This window comes from Schistocerca serialis, chromosome 3, assembly GCF_023864345.2.
Source record: "Schistocerca serialis cubense isolate TAMUIC-IGC-003099 chromosome 3, iqSchSeri2.2, whole genome shotgun sequence".
Taxonomy (NCBI): Eukaryota; Metazoa; Arthropoda; class Insecta; order Orthoptera; family Acrididae; genus Schistocerca; species Schistocerca serialis.
Genome location: NC_064640.1, coordinates 923,516,839 through 923,539,913, shown reverse-complemented (window position 1 = coordinate 923,539,913; position 23,075 = coordinate 923,516,839). Strand labels below are relative to the sequence as shown.

The 23,075-nt window shown below is 44.6% G+C and overlaps 1 protein-coding gene across 1 annotated transcript in view; it reads right to left on the bottom strand.

Moving 5' to 3' along the window:
• The window catches only part of LOC126471322 (WSC domain-containing protein 1-like), a 183,734-nt gene that overhangs the window by 114,430 nt on the left and 46,229 nt on the right, over nucleotides 1-23,075 (bottom strand). Inside the window, exon 2 of the mRNA XM_050099445.1 lies at nucleotides 6,247-6,486. Coding sequence (XP_049955402.1) covers nucleotides 6,247-6,486 — 240 coding nt within the window. The remainder of the gene's footprint in view (nucleotides 1-6,246; nucleotides 6,487-23,075) is intronic.

The following is a 23,075-nucleotide window of genomic DNA, read 5'->3' as shown; positions in this document are numbered from 1 at the left end:
ATGATTTCAAATAACATTAAACTAATGCAAGGTTTCCTATAACTAATTCTCGGTGCCCTGAGTTATACCCACAAAATTTCTGTCTCACTGACCTCTGAACAGAATGACAACCGCAGATCTCTCGATGATGACCTGTACCATTATTGCTATATCTTTCATCAGTTCCGTCTGAAATCTGCATAACCGACAATTAGATGAATGTTATGTTTTATCGACTTCAGCTGAGCGTAGCCCTTCACACATTTTTTTTTAAAGAACCTAAATGTAAGTATACAACAATCGGTTTAATGACAAATTTTCCTTATAATAATGAAACATGGAGCACAATGAGGCAATAGTGCACAATTAGTAAACAATAATTTTTAATTATGAAAGGAATAAATCCAAACACGTTTATCACTGGTCATGAGAAATGATATAGCTAATATCGGGCACAAAAGCACGGCTCTTTGACAAACGCAAGCAGTTGCGGGAGATTTTCATCACTGATGCTTGATCAAAACGACTGAGAACATAGATCTTCCGTTCTTTGCTTTTTCACAGTACCTGCCATTTCTCAGTACTTCTCTGTTAAAGTTACGGTCACCAGGGGTAAACGAGACTGGGTATGTTGCGCTCTTGCGTGTACCACATAAACAGGGAAGAGGAGCCGCCGCCGTTCATTTAGGACACATGCCTAATAACAGATGTCGCTGTCGCACACGTGCGCACATGTGCAGCACTTCCGCACGTCTGCACACTGTGCAGCGTTTGGCCGGCCCTGGGTTAGCACCACTGGCTGGTGCACTGCGAGTAGACAGTTCAGATCCGACCACAAACAGTCGTTTGGCTTTAAGATTTAGAGTTTCTGGAGGGTCTTTGAAATGCCTTATATATTTGAAAATTCCATAACAATCGGTATTCGCATAAGCTGTTGCTGTCGGCTTCCAGCTCAGTGAAAATTTTACTTGTTTTTTTGACATTTCGTTTTATTTTCATGTAGTATTTAAAGGTCTAAGGAAATTTTGTTTGCCGGCCGAAGTGGCCGTGCGGTTCTAGGCGCTGCAGTCTGGAACCGCGAGACCGCTACGGTCGCAGGTTCGAATCCTGCCTCGGGCATGGATGCTTGTCATGTCCTTAGGTTAGTTAGGTTTAACTAGTTCTAAGTTCTAGGGGACTAATGACCTCAGAAGTTGAGTCCCATAGTGCTCACAGCCATTTGAACCATTTGAAATTTTGTTTCATTAATTTAAATAGTAACATACGCAACTCACGTTGGCCTTATAACAGCTTCCCACCCAACACAGTAAACCTCAGACAGTGCGCTAAAATTCTTCGTCACAGTAGGCTTGTTTTGTCTCCTCCGACACAGCAATCACGTATCAGCAAATTAACCAAGACTTTGTAAACAGTAGTCGGAACGTTCCGTCGACATTTCAGATTCTCTGCGACAGAAGTCGACTCCTTGATTACGTAGCATTTCGATAACCTCTATGTGAACGTCTTCTGCATTCGAAAATCTCTTTTTTCCGAGATGTTCTTTCAGCCTACATCGTGCAATATCTTCCTTCATTGCAGATCACCATGTCTGTGACGCCTCAGGTTTCTGGCCCCCGTTTCAGTATGGCTAGACGCGACGCTGTATTTCATCCCTATAAACTAAACTAAACTCCGTCCGAACAGGCCTCGCAACCCCAAACGGTACTGTACGACTGCCTTGTGATCCTCTGCAGATAGGTGTCATTGGATGTGGGTATTGGGGATATGGAGAGGGACAGAGATCACGTGGTCAGCACACCGGTCTCCCGGCCGCTGTCGGTTTTCGTGAACAGAGCCGCTACCAGTCATGTAGCTCCTAAATTGGCCTCACGAGGGCTGAGTGCACTCTGCTTACCAACAGCGCTCAGTGGATCGGGACGGTGGCCCATCCAAGTGTTAGCCCAGCCCAGCAGCACTTAACTACGGTGATCGGAGGGGAACCGGTGTTACCCTGCGGCAAGGCCGTTGCCATCTCATCCATATACCACCAGGTTTTTGCAATAAATCTGTGTGCAATTTAAACAATATGCCCACAAGAGTAGTGCTGTCCCGTACAGTTCAGCTTAGGAGTAAATTTCCTGTAGGTGCGCCATTTCAGTCTAAGACTGTGTCAGCTGTGCCGCATCAGAATTATGTCTGTTAAAAACTAGAGAACCTGCCTTCCGCTCTGGTGATGAGCCGTTCTTGCCGCATCATGATTTAGCCTGGGACGGCATTTGTAACGTACTTTCCAAGGTCCCTACAAGACACCATGCAGAGGTTATCTTGTATAACTGCCAGTCATTCCCTATTTCGTTCGACTCGAGAAATAAACGACAGTCTTCTGCATGAGCCGTGATTCTTTTTCTGCGAGTTTCTTAGGGTAAGGGGTAAGTTTCTGGCTGTAGAATCTTTATGAAACCTGTTGGTTCTCCAAATTTTATGAATGTCACTTCGTGAAAAGAACGCTTGCTTCCCACCACTGATACCCATTTGATTTCACGGAACATTTCCGTAATACAGGTTGTTGATGAAACTTAACCGGTTACAAACGAAGCAACGAGCCACTCACATGCTTCGACGCTTTCTTTATACAACATGGTGCGGTTCCCGAACACTCGAGCGGTACTCGGGAATGCTTCTCGCAAATATCTGAACGTAGTCTCCTTTATAAGAGAAATTATTCAAATAGTGAAGGGAGACGAAAATTTAATAGTCATGGGTGACTGGAATTCAAGCGTAGGAAAAGGGACAGAAGAAAACATAGTAGGTGAATATGGATTGGGGCTAAGAAATGAAAGAGGAAGCCGTCTGGTAGAATTTTGCACAGAGCATAACTTAATCGTAGCTAACACTTGGTTTAAGAATCATGAAAGAAGGTTGTATACATGGAAGAACCCTGGAGATACTAAAAGGTATCAGATAGATTATATAATGGTAAGACAGAGATTTAGGAACCAGGTTTTAAATTGTAAGACATTTCCAGGGCAGATGTGGACTCTGACGACAATCTATTGGTTATGAATTGTAGATTAAAACTGAAGAAACTGCAAAAAGGGGATGAAATAGTGAAGGCAGCAGAGGACCAAATAGGTAAAAAGACGAGGGCTAGTAGAAACCCTTGGGTAACAGAATAAATATTGAATTTAATTGATGAAAGGAGAAAATATAAAAATGCAGTAAATGATGCAGGCAAAAAGGAATACAAACGTCTCAAAAATGAAATCGACAGGAAGTGCAAAATGACTAAGCAGGCATGGCTAGAGTACAAATGTAAGGATGTAGAGGCTTGTCTCGCTAGGGGTAAGATAGATACTGCGTATAGGAAAATTAAAGAGACCTTTGGAGAAAGGAGAACCACTTGCATGAATGTCAAGAGCTCAGATGGAAACCCAGTTCTAAGCAGAAATGTGGAAGCAGTATATAGAGGGTCCATACAAAGGCGATGTACTTGAGGACAATATTATGGAAATGGAAGAGGATGTAGATGAAGATGAAATGGGAGATATGATACTGCGTGAAGGGTTTGACAGAGCACTGAAAGACCTGAGTCGAAACAAGGCCCCCGGAGTAGACAACATTCCATTAGAACTATTGACAGCCTTGGGAGAGCCAGTCCTGACAAAACTCTACCATCTGGCGAGCAAGATGTATGAGACAGGCGAAATACCCTCAGACTTCAAGAAGAATATAATAATTCCAATCCCAAAGAAAGCAGGTGTTGACAGATGTGAAAATAACCGAACTATCAGTTTAATATGTCACAGCTGCAAAATACTAACGCGAATTCTTTACAGACGAATGGAAAAACTGGTAGAAACCGACCTTGGGGAAGATCAGTTTGGATTCCGTAGGAACGATGGAACACGTGAGGCAATACTGACCCTACGACTTATCTTAGAAGAAAGATTAACGAAAGGCAAACCTACGTTTCTAGCATTTGTAGACTTAGAGGAAGCTTTTGACAATGTTGATTGGAATGCTCTCTTTCAAATTTTGATGGTGGCAGGGGTAAAATACAGGGAGCGAAAGGCTATTTACAATTTGTACAGAAAGCAGATGGCAGTTATAAGAGTCGAGGGGTATGAAAGGGAAGCAGTGGTTGGGAAGGGAGTGAGACAGGGTTGTAGCCTATCCCCGATGTTATTCAATCTGTACATTGAGCAAGCAATAAAGGAAACAAAAGAAAAGTTCGGAGTAGGAATTAAAATCCATGGAGAAGAAATAAAAACTTTGAGGTTCGCCGATGACATTGTAATTCCGTCAGAGACAGCAAAGGACTTGGAAGAGCAGTTGAACGGAATGGACAGTATCTTGAAAGGAGGACATAAGATGAAGATCAACAAAAGCAAAACTAGGATAATGGAATGTAGTCGAATTAAGTCGGTTGATGCTGAGGGAATTAGATTAGGAAATGAGACACTTAAAGTAGTAAAGGAGTTTTGCTATTTGGGGAGCAAAATAACTGATGATGGTCGAAGTAGAGAGGATATAAAAAGTAGACTGGCAATGGCGAGGAAAGCGTTTCTGAAGAAGAGAAATTTGTTAACATCGAGTGTAGATTTAAGTGTCAGGAAGTCGTTTCTGAAAGTATTTGTATGGAGTGTAGCCATGTATGGAAGTGAAAGATGGACGATAAATAGTTTAGACAAGAAGAGATCAGAATCTTTCGACATGTGGTGATACAGAAGAATATTGAAGATTAGATGGGTAGACCACATAACTAATGAGGAGGTATTGAATAGAATTGGGGAGAGGAGGAGCTTGTGACACAACTTGAGTAGAAGAAGGGATCGGTTGGTAGGACATGTTCTGAGACATCGAGGGGTCACCAATTTAGTATTGGAGGGCAGCGTGGAGCGTACAAATCGTTTAGGGAGACCAAGAGATGAATACACTAAGCAGATTCAGAAGGATGTAGGCTGCAGTAGGTACTTGGAGATGAAGAAGCTCGCACAGGATAGAGTAGCATGGAGAGCTGCATCAAACCAGTCTCAGGACTGAAGACCACAACAACAACAACAGTCTCCTTTATAGTTGAACATAACTTTCCTAACATTCTTCCAAGACATCAACATCGACCGACCATTCGCCTTGCTTACAATCTATCATACGTGCTCTTTCTGTTTTCATGTTTCTTTGCAACCTTATGCCAGTGTCAAGTAAAAGTGATTACTGTATGAATAACACAACTACTACTACTGCTACTACTACTACTATTACTGCTGCTGCTTGTAAGGTGACTCTTACGTGAGGAAGACATTTTTACCAGTTTTAATAAATTATTGTCTCTTATTGATGTATTCACGACAGTTAGGAAGTACTGTAGTCCGTAGCCGGCCATGAGTCGGAGAGCATTTCCCACGCTGGCTGGCTAGGTGACGAAGCGACCATATGTCGCGCGTAGTGGGGTGGGCTCGGCGCTGGACCGTAGCAACAAGCGTCAGCCTGGGAAATATACGTGACGGGAAGTACCGGTATCTTGGCGACAAAGTCACCGATTTTGTTTATTTATATTTAATAATTAAAGTCATTTATGACAACATGAATACTAGGAGGAGCCTCTGGCTGTTTAACACTATTTATCATAATTTTGCCTCGTTAAAATTCACACCCGTTCATTAACAAATGCATATCTTAGTAAGTACGAACTTGATCGTAAATCCACGAACTGTGACGAAATTAGTAAGAGATACGGACTGCGCGCCAAAGTCGGCAGTCGGCGTTATGAGCTCTTCTTGTCTTGTTCGATGTCAGCCATGCTCTCAGTTACGAGTGGTTTGTGACATGAGTGTTTTATTACTGATCTAATAGAAATAAAACTGATATTACGGCATTCTGAATGTTAATTTCGAGTAAATAGATACCCCAAAATTGATCGACAGCAATTTCAGATAATTAGCTTCCACCGACAGAGACATCCAATGCGCCAATGAAGAATCTGCACGGGACGACATCTACGAGAGCTGCACCGCGCACAGGTAGGAGGAAATCCGACGATACGAACCACCAAGGCGGATCAAGGAAGGTCCGACTTACACTCTCAAATTCCGGGTGGAAATGCTGACCAGTTATACTGTACGTCACATATATCACCCTCTACGGACTCGCAGCTAAGCTGAGTAGTAACAGTATCAGTTTAGAAGCGAGGGGATCTTGCATGCTGCTGCTGCTACCACACATGAATCGCGGGCTCATTCCTGACAGCTGCGGACAGTGGTTCGTACACAAGGCGAGCAACAGACTCACCAGGTCCCTGGAAGCGGGTGCGTGGCGCGAAACCGGTGTGTCCGCCGTAGAGGAAGTTGCGGTAGGAGATGAGCGCCTCGTAGGGGTTGCGCAGCAGCAGAATGCCGCGGCCGCGGAAGACGCGCACTTCAGCAGCGCGCTGCGCTGCCGCCAGAGGCACCACGCCCGCCACCGAGAAGCCGTGGGTCTTCTGCACGGCCGTGCAGCCACAGTCCGGCGACACTGCCTCGCCATAAAACCCTGCAACCACATCGTTCATTTATTCTTTCCCAACCGTACTCTAGAACCTCAGCAGCTACACTACTGGCCATTAAAACTGCTACACCAAGAAGAAATGCAGATGATAAACGGGTATTCACTGGACAAATATATTATACTAGAACTGACATCTGATTGCATTTTCACGCAATTTAGGTGCATAGATCCTGAGAAATCAGTATCCAGAACAACCACCTCTGGCCGTAATAACGGCCTTGATACGCCTGGGCATTGAGTCAAACAGATTGGATTGGATTGTTTGGGGGAAGAGACCAAACAGCGAGGTCATCGGTCTCATCGGATTAGGGAAGGAAGTCGGCCGTGCCCTTTCAAAGGAACCATCCCAGCATTTGCCTGGAGCGATTTAGGGAAATCACGGAAAACCTAAATCAGGATGGCCGGATGCGGGATCGAACCGTCGTCCTCCCGAATGCGAGTCCAGTGTGCTACCACTGCGCCACCTCGCTCGGTGAGTCAAACAGAGCTTGGATGGTGTGCACAGGTACAGTTGCCCATGCGGCTTCAACACGATACCACAGTTCATCAAGAGTAGTGACTGGCGTATTGTGACGAGCCAGTTGCTCGGTCACCATTTACCAGACGTTTTCAGTTGGTGAGAGATCTGGAGAATGTGCTGGCCAGGGCAGCAGTCTAACATTTTCTGTATCCAGAAAGGCCCGTACAAGACCTGCAATATGCAGTCGTGCATTACCCTGCTGAACTGTAGGGTTTCGCAGGGATCCAATGAAGGGTAGAGCCACGGGTCGTAACACATCTGAAATGTAACGTCCACTGTTCAAAGTGCCGTAAATGCGAACAAGAGGAGACCGAGACGTGTAATCAATGGCACCCCATCCATCACGCCGTGTGATACGCCAGTATGGCGATGACGAATACACGCTTCCAATGTGCGTTCACCGCGATGTCGCCAAACACGGATGCGACAATCATGATGCTGTAAACAGAACCTGGATTCATCCGAAAAAATGACGTTTTGCCATTCGTGCATCCAGGTTCGTCGTTGAGTACACCATCGCAGGCGCTCCTGTCTGTGACGCAGCGTGAAGGGTAACCGCAGCCACGGTCTCCGAGCTGATAGTCCATGCTGCTGAAAACGTCGTCGAACTGTTCGTGCAGATGGTTCTTGTCTTGAAAACGTCCCCATCTATTGACTGAGGGGTCGAGACGTGGCTGCACGATCCGTTACAGCCATGCGCATAAGATACCTGTCATCTCGACTGCTAGTGATACCAGGCCGTTGGGATCCAGCACGGCGTTCCGCATTACCCTCCTGAACCCACCGATTCCATATTCTGCTAACAGTCATTGGATCTCGACCAACGTGAGCAGCAATGTCGCGATACGATAAACCGCAATCGCGATAGGCTATAATCCGACCTTTATCAAAGTCGGAAACGTGATGGTACGCATTTCTCCTCCTTACACGAGGCATCACAACAACGTTTCACCAGGCAACGCCGGTCAATTGCTATTTGTGTATGAGAAATCGGTTGGAAACTTTCCTCATGTCAGCACGTTGTAGGTGTTGCCATCGGCGCCAACCTTGTGTGAATACTCTGAAAAGCTAATCATTTGCATATCACAGCATCTTCTTCCTGTCGGTTAAATTTCGCGTCTGTAGCACGTCATATTCGGGGTGTAGCAATTTTAATGGCCAATAGTGTATTTTAGGAAAGGTGAATGGAAGACTTAGAATTATCGGAGAGGTTCCGTGCCATTCAAAATATTTCTAAAGGAAGTCACGTACAAGACACTAGTGCAACAAGTACTAGAATATTGTTTCAGTGTTTGTAGTCCCAGCCGAGCAGACGTGAGAACAGACATCCAACGAAAAGAAAAACACACTGCTAGGGTCAAAACAGGTTGGTATAGCCCTCACGAATGTATAAGAGAAACGTTTACTTTTTATTCCGGTGCTTCTAGGTGGAACAGGTTTGTAATTAAAAATAAAAAGCACAAAATTAATTAAGTTAGACCGTTTTAATTTACTTTCTTAACCATTTTTCGGCTTACAAGCCATCCTTACACTGATGAAAGTTGATACGTACATATGAAACATTAGTATATGATAATCACATATTTTAACAATATTACAGCTATGTATATAAGCAGACTGAAGCGATGAATGAAAATTTGTTCAGAGGGTGGTCCGTGCAGCTATGCAAAGCCCTCAAACAGAATGGCGTAGTGGTTAGCTCATCTGTCTTGTGAGCACAGCACTCCCATATTCGAACCTCAGCCTCGGTACAAATTTTCATTCGTCGCTTCAGTCTGCATTTAAACATCACAGATGTTTGGGACTAGAAAAAGTCCTCGGAACCATATAGTTTCATTTGACATTAGAACTGATGTTGACAGCATTCTACTCAATGATTAGAAATTAATTTTTCTTACAATTAAATTGAAATACGAATTTCTCTTCGTATGGATAAAAATAAGTAAAAGAAAGAGAAAGCCGACTGGGAAAATTTTCTTCAGAGCCCAGTTTAATTACTGCAACCACTCGGGTCAAGTATCATGAAAGGAGGAAGAGATCTGGAGACACTGTCCAATTATATAATGGTGAAACACACATTTAGAAACTAGATTTTACATTTCAAAGCACATGAAGGAGCAGATGTTGACTCTGGCCAAAATATAGGGTTCTTATAGATGTGATACAGTGAAGGGTTCTTAGATTAACTTCTGAAGGAGGCCAAATTCGTACTATAGCACATGCAGAATTTTAGATACCTTCATTATAACTTGGAAAGGATGGAATATTTAACTCTGAAAGAATCCATGGCCACAGAAATGTCATGTCAGCATAAATTTGAAAACTTAATAAACCACGGAATAATGTGGATAGAGAGGTAAAAATTGACACACATGCTTGGAATGACATGGGGTTTTACTAGAACAAAAAAAAAAAACAAAGTTCACAAAATGTCCGACAGATCTCTTGCGCGCGTCGTTTGGTGGTGATCGTGTGCTCAGCCACCACTTTCGTCATGCTTGGCCTCCCAGGTCCCCAGACCTCAGTCCGTGCGATTATTAGCTTTGGGGTTACCTGAAGTCGCAAGTGTATCGTGATCGACCGACATCTCTAGGGATGCTGGAAGACAACATCCAACGCCGATGCCTCACCATAACTCCGGACATGCTGTACAGTGCTGTTCACAACATTATTCCTCGACTGCAGCTATTGTTGAGGAATGATGGTGGACATATTGAGCATTTCCTGTATAGAACATCATCTTTGCTTTGTCTTACTTTGTTATGCTAATTATTGCTATTCTGATCAGATGAAGCGCCATCTGTTGGACATTTTTTGAACTTTTGTATTTTTTTTGGTTCTAAGAGAATGTTCAAATGGGTGTGAAATCTTATGGGACTTAACTGCTAAGGTCATCAGTCCCTAAGCTTACACACTAGTTAACCTAAATTATCCTAAGGACAAACACACACACCCATACCCGAGGGAGGACTCGAACCTCCGCCGGGACCAGCCGCACAGTCCATGACTGCAAGCGCCTCAGACCGCTCGGCTAATCCCGCGCGGCCTTTCTGTTCCAATGAAACCCCAGGTCATTCCAAGCACGCGTGTCAATTTGTACCTCTCTATCTACATTATTCCGTGATTTATTCAGTTTTCAAATTTATACTGACTTTTTGATCACGCGGTATATTAGTTACTGCCACCGAACGTTAACATACTATATCATTGATACAGTACAACATAATAACCTCTTCTCTCAAGGAACAGTTCACTATAAACTGTGCTGCATTGTTCTAATACAGTTCTCGCTGTTGGCTGTAGAGAAGGATACTGTCGTTTTCGATGACGTCGTCATCGTCGTCGTGTGAGTAGGGCCTCCCGTCGGGTAGACCGTTCGCTCGGTGCAAGTCTTTCGATTTGACGCCACTTCGGCGACTTGCGCGTTGATGGGGATGCAATGATGATGATTAGGACAACACAACACCCAGTCCCTGAGCGGAGAAAATCTCCGATCCAGCCGGGAATCGAACTCGGGCCCTTAGGACTGACATTCTGTCGCACTGACCACTCAGCTACCGGGGCGGACTCGTCTTCGATGATGCTTGCAGACTGGGCTTAGTGGCACTTAATCGCACTTTAGTAAGCAATCTCCAGCAGTAGCGTATGGAAACTCTTGAGCGAGTGTCTACGCCACGGTTTCCCATTTGTTGTTGTGTCTAGCAGCAACTGTTATTTCTTTTGGTTCTGTCTCGAGCTACCAACCTAGTCTTGGTATCTCGTTCTTAGGGCGGTACCACAGTAACCCCCCGCCCCCCACCCCCAATCCCGTACTTCCGTTGTGCAGTGTTGTATCACGGGATGATGGTAGGTGGGAGGCCTGAATGCAGGCGTAGACGAGGAGACATGGAATGGAACGACAGCAGACGGCAGCTCCATGCCGTTACCCCGGTGTTCACCTTGCGACTGACCGGGAACACCAGTTGAAAAACCGGCCACAAGGTGCACGCCCGCATTCATGGCAGCTGACTCTGTGGTGAAACGGACAGCAAGGGAATTCCCTGGGGCAGCGTGAATGATGTCAGGGGGCAATGCGTCCATGGTTAAAGCCTGGCGCAGAGGTCAGCGACAGCGACAGTGGCATGACGTCGATGTCTAAGGGCACCATTCTCGACGGTGCACGACGCGATTGGCAGAGAAGTGGATGTGACTGCTGTTGCGGACCCCAGCGGTGTGCTGGGCCCGTGGGACCAAATTCTGTGGCAGAATCACTAACACAAGAGCTCCGCAGCTGGTTCTGATGACGTCAATGCCGCCCAGCGGAATCTTGAACAATGTAAAATGAGCACCCCAATACTTTTGTGATGACACCGTTCAACGAACGCTGTTTCTTGCGAAAAGTTTTAAAGAAGACTTCACCCTGTGGCTGATACTTGGTTTGACATAGTGGAACTGATTGTTTCCATGGCTGCCATAGAAAATGCAACAGGCTCAGGTGGCGACGACGACTTTAGTTAGCTTGATCAGCTTGTCAGGTATCCCATACTCTGCCACTATCCTCCGCATTTCCCCTCTTACTATGTTGCCACATTCTTTGTTGAAATCTATAAACAGGCAAAATGTATAATGATTGTACTCCCAGTTCTCATCTAATATTTGTCTTAGAGTGAATATTTGATCGATTGTTGATTTACCTTTTCTGAACCCTGCTTGTCATGTGTCTAATAGTTCCTTAGTGTATGGGTTGAGCCCGTTGAGAGTATAATTCTTGATATTACTTTACAACATGTGCATAGGAGAGATATCCCTGTGTAGTTCTGTGTCAGCATTTTGTCTCCTTTCTTGTATATGGGACATACAGCTGCAGTTTTCTATTCCTCCGACATTACTTCTTTTCTCCATACCTCTCCTATAAGATCGGGTAACCGTTGATGTATCATCTCTCTCCCTTCTTTGATGAGCTCTGCTTGTATCATGTCTGTGCCAGGGGTCTTCCCATTTTCAGTCTTTTTATTGCCTCCTTCACCTCCATCACAGTTGGTTCTTCGATTAATGGTTGTACGTTCTGATTATTTTCTGCCTTTTTTTCATTGTTGTAGGTATCTACCTCGTTGTTCAGCAGTCCTTTGAAGTATTTCCTCCAGTTCTCTAAATTTACTTCATTCGTAGTGATCAGTTTGCCATTCTTGTCCTTCATTATCACAGACTTAGCTCTGTACTCTTTCCTATAGCTATTCATTGTCCTGTACAACTGTGTACTATTGTTCCGGTTATAGTCCTCCTCAGCCTTCTGTATCTGTTTATGTATGAATGCTCTTTTTTCTCGTCTCATTATAGTCTTCATTTATGTCGTGCCTTCCTGTATGTTGTTTGGTTTCCATGGTTGTTACCGAGCGAGGTGGCACAGTGGCTAGCACACTAGACTCGCATTCGGGAGGACGACGGTTTAGTCCCGCGTCCAGCCATCCTGATTTAGGTTTTCCGTGATTTCTCTAAATCGCTCCAGGCAAATGCCGGGATGATTCCTTTGAAAGGGCACGGCCGACTTCCTTCCCCGTCCTTCCCTAATCCGATGAGACCGATGACCTCGCTGTTTGGTCTTCCCCAAACAACCCAACTCCATGGTTGTTATTGTTCATCATTGTCTATCTGGCTCTCTTCCTATCCTGTACTGCATTTCTACTTGTTTCGTTCAACCATGATTTGCGCTTTATATTGCTATAATTATTATCTCTTAGTAGTTCATGCGCTGTCTCCCTCATAACTGTTGTCATCTTCTTCCATTTTGTGTTCATATCTTCATTTTATTTTCTGTTGTTGTCATTCTTTAATTCAGCGAATCTATTTTTAAACTTAATTTTAACTGTTTATTCACCTCCTCCTCTTTTAGCCTACTCATATCTACTCTTTGGTTTTTTTTTTTACCACTGTTGTTCTTCCTTGATAGGTTTGGTAATGATTATTTCATCTTTATTAGCACAAGAGAATGGTCTGATCCTATCTCAGCCTCTCTTATTGTCCTAACATCTGTTATTGCCTTTTTATGTTTTTTCTCTATCAAAACATGGTCTATTTGCTTCCTAGTTAATCCGTCTTGTGAGGTCCGTGTTAGGCCGGCCGAAGTGGCCGTGCGGTTAAAGGCGCTGCAGTCTGGAACCGCAAGACCGCTACGGTCGCAGGTTCGAATCCTGCCTCGGGCATGGATGTTTGTGATGTCCTTAGGTTAGTTAGGTTTAACTAGTTCTAAGTTCTAGGGGACTAATGACCTCAGCAGTTGAGTCCCATAGTGCTCAGAGCCATTTGAACCATTTGAGGTCCGTGTTGATTTATTTATGTCTTTATGGGGAAATGATGTACTTGCTATTTTCATGTTTCTAGCTGTGGTGAAGTAGATAAGCCTTATACCATTGTCATCTGATTCAGTGTGGAGTTTGAACATTCGTATATATGGTTGCCATTGCTGTTCTTGTCCTATTTTGGCATTTAAGTCTCCTAGCACAATTTTGATGTCATACTGTGGTAATCTGGAGTACATCTGGTCGACGTTGTCATAGAATTCGTCTTTTATGTCCTCCTCCTTGTCCTCAGTTGGGGCATGGACACTTATTAATAAGATATATCTCTATTTGCCTTTGATTGTGATGTAGCATATTTTTTCACTGACATTTTGTAGTGTCATCACATTGGCCATTATTTTATTATGAACCGCAAACATGTCCCAAATTATGGTGACCGTGCTTGTCTCTACTGTATATGATCGTGTAGTTTTTCTCTCTGTGCGTACCTTGTCCAGACCATCTTATCTCCTGCAGGGCTGTAATATTCATATTGTACTCAGTTAGTTCTTCATCAAGTATCTTTGTCTGTCCTGCAACGTACAGTTTTTTTACTTTCCATGACTTGCAAAATATATCCTTTACGATCGCCATGCACACGTTACAAAAAATCGATCAAATTCATACCCTTCATTTACTACACCAGCAGCCGCAGCTCCTGGTGTGAGGTATAACGTGGACACTTCTCTTTTACGACAAGCGCGTAGCTGAAGTCGCCTCCAAGTAAAAATGTCACATCTACACAAGAAGAGTGGGGCAGTCCCCTCCATATAAAATCTGGAACGGTCCCGTCGCCTTTAGTACGTGGCAGGTCATATACGAGGGTAATCCCAAAAGTAAGGTCTCCTATTTTTTTTATAAGTACAGAACTCTGTGTGGCAGTTGATCACACTGTTATGAACAGTGCTTGACGCGCTGTGTGTAAACATGAGTCCGCGGCGCTGAGGCGCTCAATCTTGGCTTGGCAGCCTTTGAGAATCGAGCTCCCGTTGGATGTTACCACCAAGTGCGAATTGTGTGCAGTTATTCGGTTTTTGAACGCAAAGGGCACTGCATCCATTGAAATCCATCGCCAATTAACGGAAGTGTATGGTGAGTCGTGCATGGATGTCAAAAATGTTCGTAGGTGGTGTAGAGAGTTTGCAGCTGGTCGGATCGAAATTCACGACGAACAAATGAGCGGGAGACCGTCAATTTCTGAGGAGACAGTGTTGAAGGTTGAGCAAAGCATGCATGAAGATCGGCGGATCATCCTGGATGATCTCTGCAAGTTGGTTCCTAAGGTTTCCCGAAGCACCGCTCACAGAATTTAAACGGAAACATTGAACTACCGGAAGGTGTGCACAAGATGGGTGTCACGCATGCTTACTGAGGACCACATGTGGCAACGAGTTGATGCTTCCCATGCATTTCTGCACCGCCTTGCAGCCGAACAGGACAACTTTCTGGACTCAATTGTCACGGGAACGAAACCTGTGCATACCAATTTACACCTGAGACCAAGCAACAATCACGCTAGTGGCGGCATCCATCTTCGCCAAAGCCGCGGAAATTCAAACAAACACAGTCTGCCAGTAAAGTCATGACAACCGTTTTTAGGGATCGGAAAGGGGTATTGTTGGTCGACTTTATGCCCACTGGGACCACAATTAACGCTGACAGGTACTGTGAGACTCCGAAAAAACTCAAACGGGCAATTCAGAACCGGAGAAAAGTATTGTTGAGCAAGGGCGTACACATTATGCATGACAACGCTCGCCCACACATCGCTCGGCAAACAGTTGCTCTCCTGCAAGAGTTTCAGTGGAACATAATCATCTACCCACCCTATAGCCCTGACTTGGCGCCCAGTGACTATCACCTGTTCCCTAGGTTAAAAGAACATTTGGACGGAAAGTGATTCAGTCCCGACGACGAGGTGAAAGAAGAGGTTCATAACTTTCTGAACAGCATGGCGGCGAGCTGGTATGACATGGGCATACAAAAACTGCCATACGCCTACAAAAATGCTTCGACATAAATGGTGATTATGTCGAAAAATAGCTAAATGTTCAAGCTGTAAACTGATGTAAACCATTGTAGAAATAAACAGGTCTATGCACTTATAAAAGAAATAGGAGACTTACTTTTGGGATTACTCTCGTATATTGATAAACGTAACCCCAAGTGCTGTGAGCTCCAGTCATCTTGCTGACGGCCTACACATCACATTCTCAGCCTCTATACCTTCTCGTGAGAGTGTCGCCGTTCCGCGTACCCATACAGGACGGCAAAGCTCTCGACATAGACCTCGTGTAGGGGGACTATATCGACGTCTGGCCCCCAGTAATCATAAGTTGATACAAGTTCTAATAGTGCACTGAAGCGCCAGAGAAACTGGTATAACAATGCATATTAAAAATACAGTGATATGTAAACAGGCAGAAGACGGCGCTGCAACTGGAAACGCCTGTGTCAGACAACAATGGTCTGGCGCAGTTGTTAGATCGGTTACTGCCGCTACAATAGCAGAGTATCAAAATTTAAGTGGGTTTAAAAGTGGTCGGCGCACGAGCGATGAGACACAGCATCTCCGAGGTAGCGACGAAGTGCGGATTTTCCCGTATGACCATTTCACGAGTGTACCGTGAATGTCAGGAATCAGGTAAAAATCAAATCTCCGACATCGCTCCTGCAGGAAAAGGATCTTGCGAGAACAGGACCAACGACAACTCAACAGAAGTGCAACCCTATCGCAACTGCTGCGGATTTCAACGCTAGGCCATCAACAAGTGTCAGCGTGCGAACCCTTCAACGAAACATCATCGATATGCGCTTTCAGAGCCGAAGGCCCACTCGTGTACCCTTGATCACAGCAAGAAAAAATGCTTTACCCCTGCCTGGATCTGTCAACATCACCACTGGACAGTTGATGACTGGAAACATGTTGCCTGGTCGAACGAGTCTCGTTTTAAATTGTATCGAGTGGATGGACGTGTATGGGTATGGAGACAACCCCATGAATCCATGGAACTTGCATGTCAGCAGTGGACTGTTGAAGCTGGTGGTGGCTTTGTAATGGTGTGGGGCGTGTGCAGTTGGAGTGATATGGAACCCCTGATACGTCTAGATACGACTCTGACAGGTGGCACGTACGTAAGCTTCTTGTCTGATCACCTGTATGTATTCATGTCCATTGTATGTTCCGACGGACTTGGGCAATTACAGCAGGACAACGCGACACCCCACACGTCCAGAATTGCTACAGCGTGGCTCCAGGAAAACTCTTCTGAGTTTAAACTCTTCCGCTGGCCACCAAACGTCCCAGTGATGAATATTATTGAGGATACTTGGGGAACGCGGTGTTCAGAAGAGATAGCCGCCCTCTCGTACTCTTACGGATTTATGGACAGCCCTGGAGGCATGGTGTCACTTTCCTCCAGCACTACTTTAGACATTAGTCGAGTCGAAGCCACGTCATGTTGCGGCACCTCTACGTGCTCGCAGGGCCCCTACACGATATTAGGCAGGTGTACCTGTTTCTTTGGTTCTTCAGTGTATTAACGTTCATAGAAGCTGTTCGATGAGCCTGCTTCTACTTTGCAGGGTCTAAGGTGCTGATGGACTCTTAAGATAGCCGATGTGATGTTATCCATCTACCGGGTATCGTCGTGACGTTGTGACACTTCTGAGTGTCTGACACCCGGGGAAGTAACAGTCACAGTCGCGTCCGCGGCGTCGTTCTGTGAATCGGCGTCGCGATTATCGGCCCAGTTCTCTGGAGAAAGTTCTGTCTCTACACCGTCACTCTGACTCTGGATAGATCGGAGGTCATGTTTCTGCAACGGGGAAGGAATAACGGCCTGCCGGAGGCACTCCGTCGGAAGATTCCTGATTCTACTCTTGTAAAGGTGATCCGCATCAGACTGTTGTGGCGTGGAAAGAGCGTCCCCCTGCTCATCAACACACTAATTTTTTTTGCTTTGTAGGTCGAGCCCTTCAGGAATATGTCCCACGGCACCAGGTGACATTTGTTGTGACATTTCGGCGATCTTTGTCTGTGTGTGTGAGCCTTCGTATCGGAATGCGGAAGAGACCCTCGGCATTCAGGGACGAAAGCAGCTGTATGCAAGATCATGGTACCAATTTCGCTCCTCCTTCAGATTCCTCCCCTTCAGTCATCAACGTCGACGGCGCAGTTGTGGGTGGTGCGTTCGGCGACATCGCACTACCAGCGTCCAATGATGCAGACGTTTCCTGCAAACTATCATGAGGGGCTGGCTATTCATCGGGGCAGTGTCTGTCCGGAACTCGTCAACATACATCATTAGTGGTAGTGACGTCGGCGCGGACGTAGGCACAGCTTCTCCTGTTGGACGCTGCACAATTCTACGCTGCATACATTCTGAACAAACGTAACCTTCCTTTCCACAACTCTGCACGGAGAATACAAGCGCCAAAACTCATATGGAAAGAGGCGTAGACAAGCACAAACAACACAACAAACCACATGGGAGAAGAAAACACGAGCACAGATTCCGAAACAGAGGAAGGAACACTAAGTGAACATGACTCAGAAAGGATCAACATGTAAGGGACGAAAACCAACTGCCGGCCGGGGTGGACGAGCGGCTCTAGGCGCTACAGTCTGGAACCGCGCGACCGCTACGGTCGCAGGTTCGAATCCTGCCTCGGGCATGGATGTGTGTGATGTCCTTAGGTTAGATATGTTTAAGTAGTGCAGGGGACTGATGACCTCAGAAGTTAAGTCCCATAGTGCTCAGAGCCATTTGAACCATTTTTTTGAACCAAAACCAACAATGCATGACACTGCATGCCACAACACAGTAACAAACAACACAACAATCACAAAACAAATAAATATCGGAACCACATACTAAACTTGTAGTAATAAGGTAATGTCGCTTGGGAGGAGAAGGCTCGAAGAACTTTTATTCCGAGGTTCCTCCTCCCCAATGGCAACCTGCATAGTGTTTAAAGTATACTGCACACAAGCAGTAATGTATTGCTCGTCTTATTGTGTGCAGACAGAAGTATATTCTCTTCTCTATTCAAAGCTATAATCAATGAATTTCATATATCAGAAATGTATTAAGTCATTTAAGGAATAATGCATTCAAGTAGCAATGAACTATATTCTGTTTCAACTAACAAGTTACAAACATAAGTGTATTTCTCATTGAAGCTAAAATTTATATATTCTATGTATGAAGTGTCCAAACAGCATTTAATCTGTATAATCTGTGTAAACATACATTAGCGCAAATCATTTCAGATGTGAATAGCTCGAGGTTCTACCGAGACCTTCTCATCTGAAATAGATAGAAACAGGCCATTACTAACCAACATGCTCTTTCTATATTACAAATTATTCTTAACCACGCTCATTGTGTTACATTTTATTTTTCTTTGACATTTGCATTTTATAAATTATATTCTCATCAATTAGGTAGCAACAAATTATATGGAACCATTTTAACAATTGTTAAGCATTCAATTCGCTCTAACTTCAGAGAAACCTTTATATATTATGTTCTTTATATTATTTAAAAAAGCATTAACAACTGTATACCAATAAGACTGTAACAATGAGAAGTCTTTGCTATTAGATTCAGAAGCATCCGACCCACCACACATTTCAAGGCAGTGGGTTACTCTGTACTGTTAATGAAATAAATAAATAAACAAATAAATAAATATCCCGAGCAAATCTGCGACTGAGAGTTATAGATAACCATTGCTCTGTATCCACCGAAGAGCACATAGAACTCGACGCGTTTTGTCGCTTCAATCCGGATCTGTCTCACTCCACTGAGAATGATTTACGTTGTGAAGTTCGATAATTTTTCAGTGGCTTGGCTAAGTACTCTTTCATACAGTTGTAGTGCATCAATCACTAGATCAGATGCAGTTTCAGAGAGGACAGAAAATGAGGAGAGTTCGTTATCCAAGTTCCGCATGATCAATAACTACATCACCAATGTAGACATAGGACTTTCTAAATTTGAGTCCATGCTTAGTACCTCGAGTGATTTTGTCACACACAGTATAATTTATCAATTTTACATATACCAAGCTACTCACGATTGAAACGTGGATTCCCATAAGACCTGGAAATTCTGTTTCAACCTCTTCTCGTATGAATCTTTTAACTTCAAGGCTTTATGACGAGTATATTCGTCCGATAGCTGATTTTTATGGTAGACTTATCATAAAAATGTACCATTCTGTATCGAGTAACACAAATCCCACGAGGACGGCAGAAGAGTCAAACAACCGCACGCACACGAAGCAAGGACGTGAGGAAGACTTCCGTGCCAATACTCTGTCAAAAGAAGACTGTTTACTTCGGCTATACGAGCCTGCACTAGCACAATTCCTGTGACTCCCATCGAGGGAGAGGCTTTGTTATTATTGTCGCAGCCTGTCTAGACATGTATTACTGTTGGCAGTGTCTCTGTTTTTCGATATATTATACAGTGCCCTTTAGACATGCATGTATGGATGCATGCATGAAAAATACAGACACTACATGTCTCGACAGGCTGCGACAATAGTAATAAAGACTCTTTCTGTGACGGAATCACCCGAACTGTGCGAGTGCAGGACGTGTAAAATAGTGACATACAGAAATTTGGGTTGGTTCAAATGGTTCAAATGGCTCTGAGCACTATGGGACTCAACTGCTGAGGTCATTAGTCCCCTAGAACTTAGAACTAGTTAAACCTAACTAACCTAAGGACATCACAAACATCCATGCCCGAGGCAGGATTCGAACCTGCGACCGTAGCGGTCTTGCGGTTCCAGACTGCAGCGCCTTTAACCGCACGGCCACTTCGGCCGGCATTTGGGTTGGTCTTGGGGATGTACACGGATAGCCGAAATTATTCCCGCTTCGCGTGTTAAGCGAGTAGGTTGTCTAGTTCCGCTTGTACCACAGTACCGTGTGTCTTCCTTCTTTGCTATTGAATGTCGCACGAGTTCTTGTGCGTGCCCAACTACTGTTTGTCATCTAGTGTCTGGTAATCGTGCAGCCCTTCCCGACACGGAGCTGTGTTGCTCTGAGATGTGCAACATGCTTCCTACGACTATTCCGGGTACAGACAGTGTTAGCTTCGGTTTTGATAAATTCACGTGACATATGCAGACAAAAAACTGTTTTCTAGACAATATTAAAGTTATTGCAATTCAGATGCATACTGCGTACTTTGATCCTGATTTATATGTGATTTTTTTGTTAAGTTAATGGACCCCCCTTCAGGTGTTCAGCATACTATTACGTCATGGTACTCACGTCCCCTTTACCCATCGTGATAGTCCCAATCTCAAAGTTCTCTGGCGAATTTAAAAGTGGTCCACACAAATATACGGTTTTTTAATCTCCTACCCGAGGTCGATGACGGTTTTCTGAGATATGTAGTGCTCCATCACAGGGGTATGCGACATATTCGAGAACGCTGGTCTGTTTAGCACCGCTTACAGATCTATAATAGTGTTCTGTCAGTAGAAATGGTGATAAAAGAAATATTTCCTCTCATTTTCAGGTATGTGGTTATCGGGTTGGTATTTCTTATACCGGCCAGGAAGGAATCTGCTTTACTTGTAGTCAAAGAGGCCACCTCCATACCAATTGTCCGTGATGCATGGTACTATTAAAACCTGCTTACGAACAGCGTAAAAAATTGTCTTTAGCGGATCTTCTGCTGCAGGAATCTGCAACCGAGCCAACTCCGGTTATAGAGGGTCGAAGTGAACTTTTGAGGAATAATGTTCGTGATTTTCCGCACTTCGGCCATGTGTAGGAATGTTAACCCCGTCACTTCCGCGATGCTGGCCCTCGTTATTCAAAACAAGCATCGCAGAAAGCATTTGAGATTAAATTATTAACTGAACTTATAAATAGAGACGGAGGTTATTGTCCAAACGTTTTTGGGAATTCTGCTCTCTCCCAGGTCAAACAACAAAGGGACAGGTTTACAGCTACCTCTTCTGTTGGTATTTAATATGCGCTATCGGTAACTTCCGAGGTTGGTCATATTTGGTTGTGTGGTGGCGCTCGTGTTTACAGTATGTGTTGAATTTCGTCTTATACATCGCATACAGAGTTTTAAAGTTCCTTGCTCAGCGCTCTCTCATTGCAGTTGTGCCTTGAGAACGACACCTGTAATTTTTGGTGGTTGTTGAAGACATCCGGCTACATTCTAGTAAGTTGTTTGAACCTTTTTAAAAAAGAGAAACTCATGTTTTACAGACCCAAACATTTTCGGTGGGATTCAGATTTGGCGAATCTTTCGAGGTGACGTACAGTGAGTGAGTGTAAGCCAAACCAGGAGAATATGCATGCAGCCCTCAGAACACCGCTGCTGTCACCTAGGCAGACGAAAGTGTCCACAGAATACACATCTTGAAGATGTAGAAAAAATGACAACTCTTCGTCAACGAGAATACTGAAATAAACTTTCTGGTTGATACTGACAGTAGCCTGAATGAAAGCACCCAAGCTGTGATACGAACCGCAAAACATCACAGAGTAACTTCAGGCATGACCTACAACCTTCACACAGACTGCGGGTTAAGCGACTCATTAAGTCATCGGTGCATTCAACGACTTGTATCATTTGAATCATATGAAAACAGGTAGTACTGTGAGAAATCCGATTCCAAATGTCTATTTCATGTAATTCTCTCAGCAATTTTCGTTCGGAAACTAATTGAGAATGACCTGCAGTCAATGACAGCAGAATTTCCTGTCGGATTTGAAATGGACTGTCATGACAAGGAGTGACACTCATTTCCAGTTTCTCTCTATAAGGATCTGTTACCACCACTGTTGTTCCGCGTGTAACAGGGCTTAGAGTGGTGTACCATTTCTTGTAGACACGCTATACAGTCCCTGTTGATAGCACAACATATGTTGCCACTTTATCTACATCAACATCTACATCTACATAGACACCATGCAAATAACTCTTAAGTGCCGGGCAGAGGGTTCATGTAACCACCTCCACAATAATTCTCTGTAATTCCAATCTCGAAAAGAGCGCGGAAATAACGAATACCTATATTTTTCCGTGCGAGATCTAATTTCCCTTATTTTCTTGCTCCCTATGAAGGTCGCCGTCAAAAAAAAAAAAAAAAAAAAAAGGGCTGGGGGGGAAGTTAGTGATTGAAATTTCATGAGAAATTTCTACCGCAACTAAAAACGCCTCTGTTTTAATGATGTCCACCCCAAATCTTGTATCACGTCAGTGACACACTATTTCGAGATAATACATTCCTGGAAATGGAAAAACGAACACATTGACACCGGTGTGTCAGACCCACCATACTTGCTCCGGACACTGCGAGAGGGCTGTACAAGCAATGATCACACGCACGGCACAGCGGACACACCAGGAACCGCGGTGTTGTTCGTCGAATGGCGCCAGCTGCGCAGCATTTGTGCACCGCCGCCGTCAGTGTCAGCCAGTTTGCCGTGGCATACGGAGCTCCATCGCAGTCTTTAACACTGGTAGCATGCCGCGACAGCGTGGACGTGAACCGTATGTGCAGTTGACGGACTTTGAGCGAGGGCGTATAGTGGGCATGCGGGAGGCCGGGTGGACGTACCGCCGAATTGCTCAACACGTGGGGCGTGAGGTCTCCACAGTACATCGATGTTGTCGCCAGTGGTCGGCGGAAGGTGCACGTGCCCGTCGACCTGGGACCGGACCGCAGCGACGCACTGATGCACGCCAAGA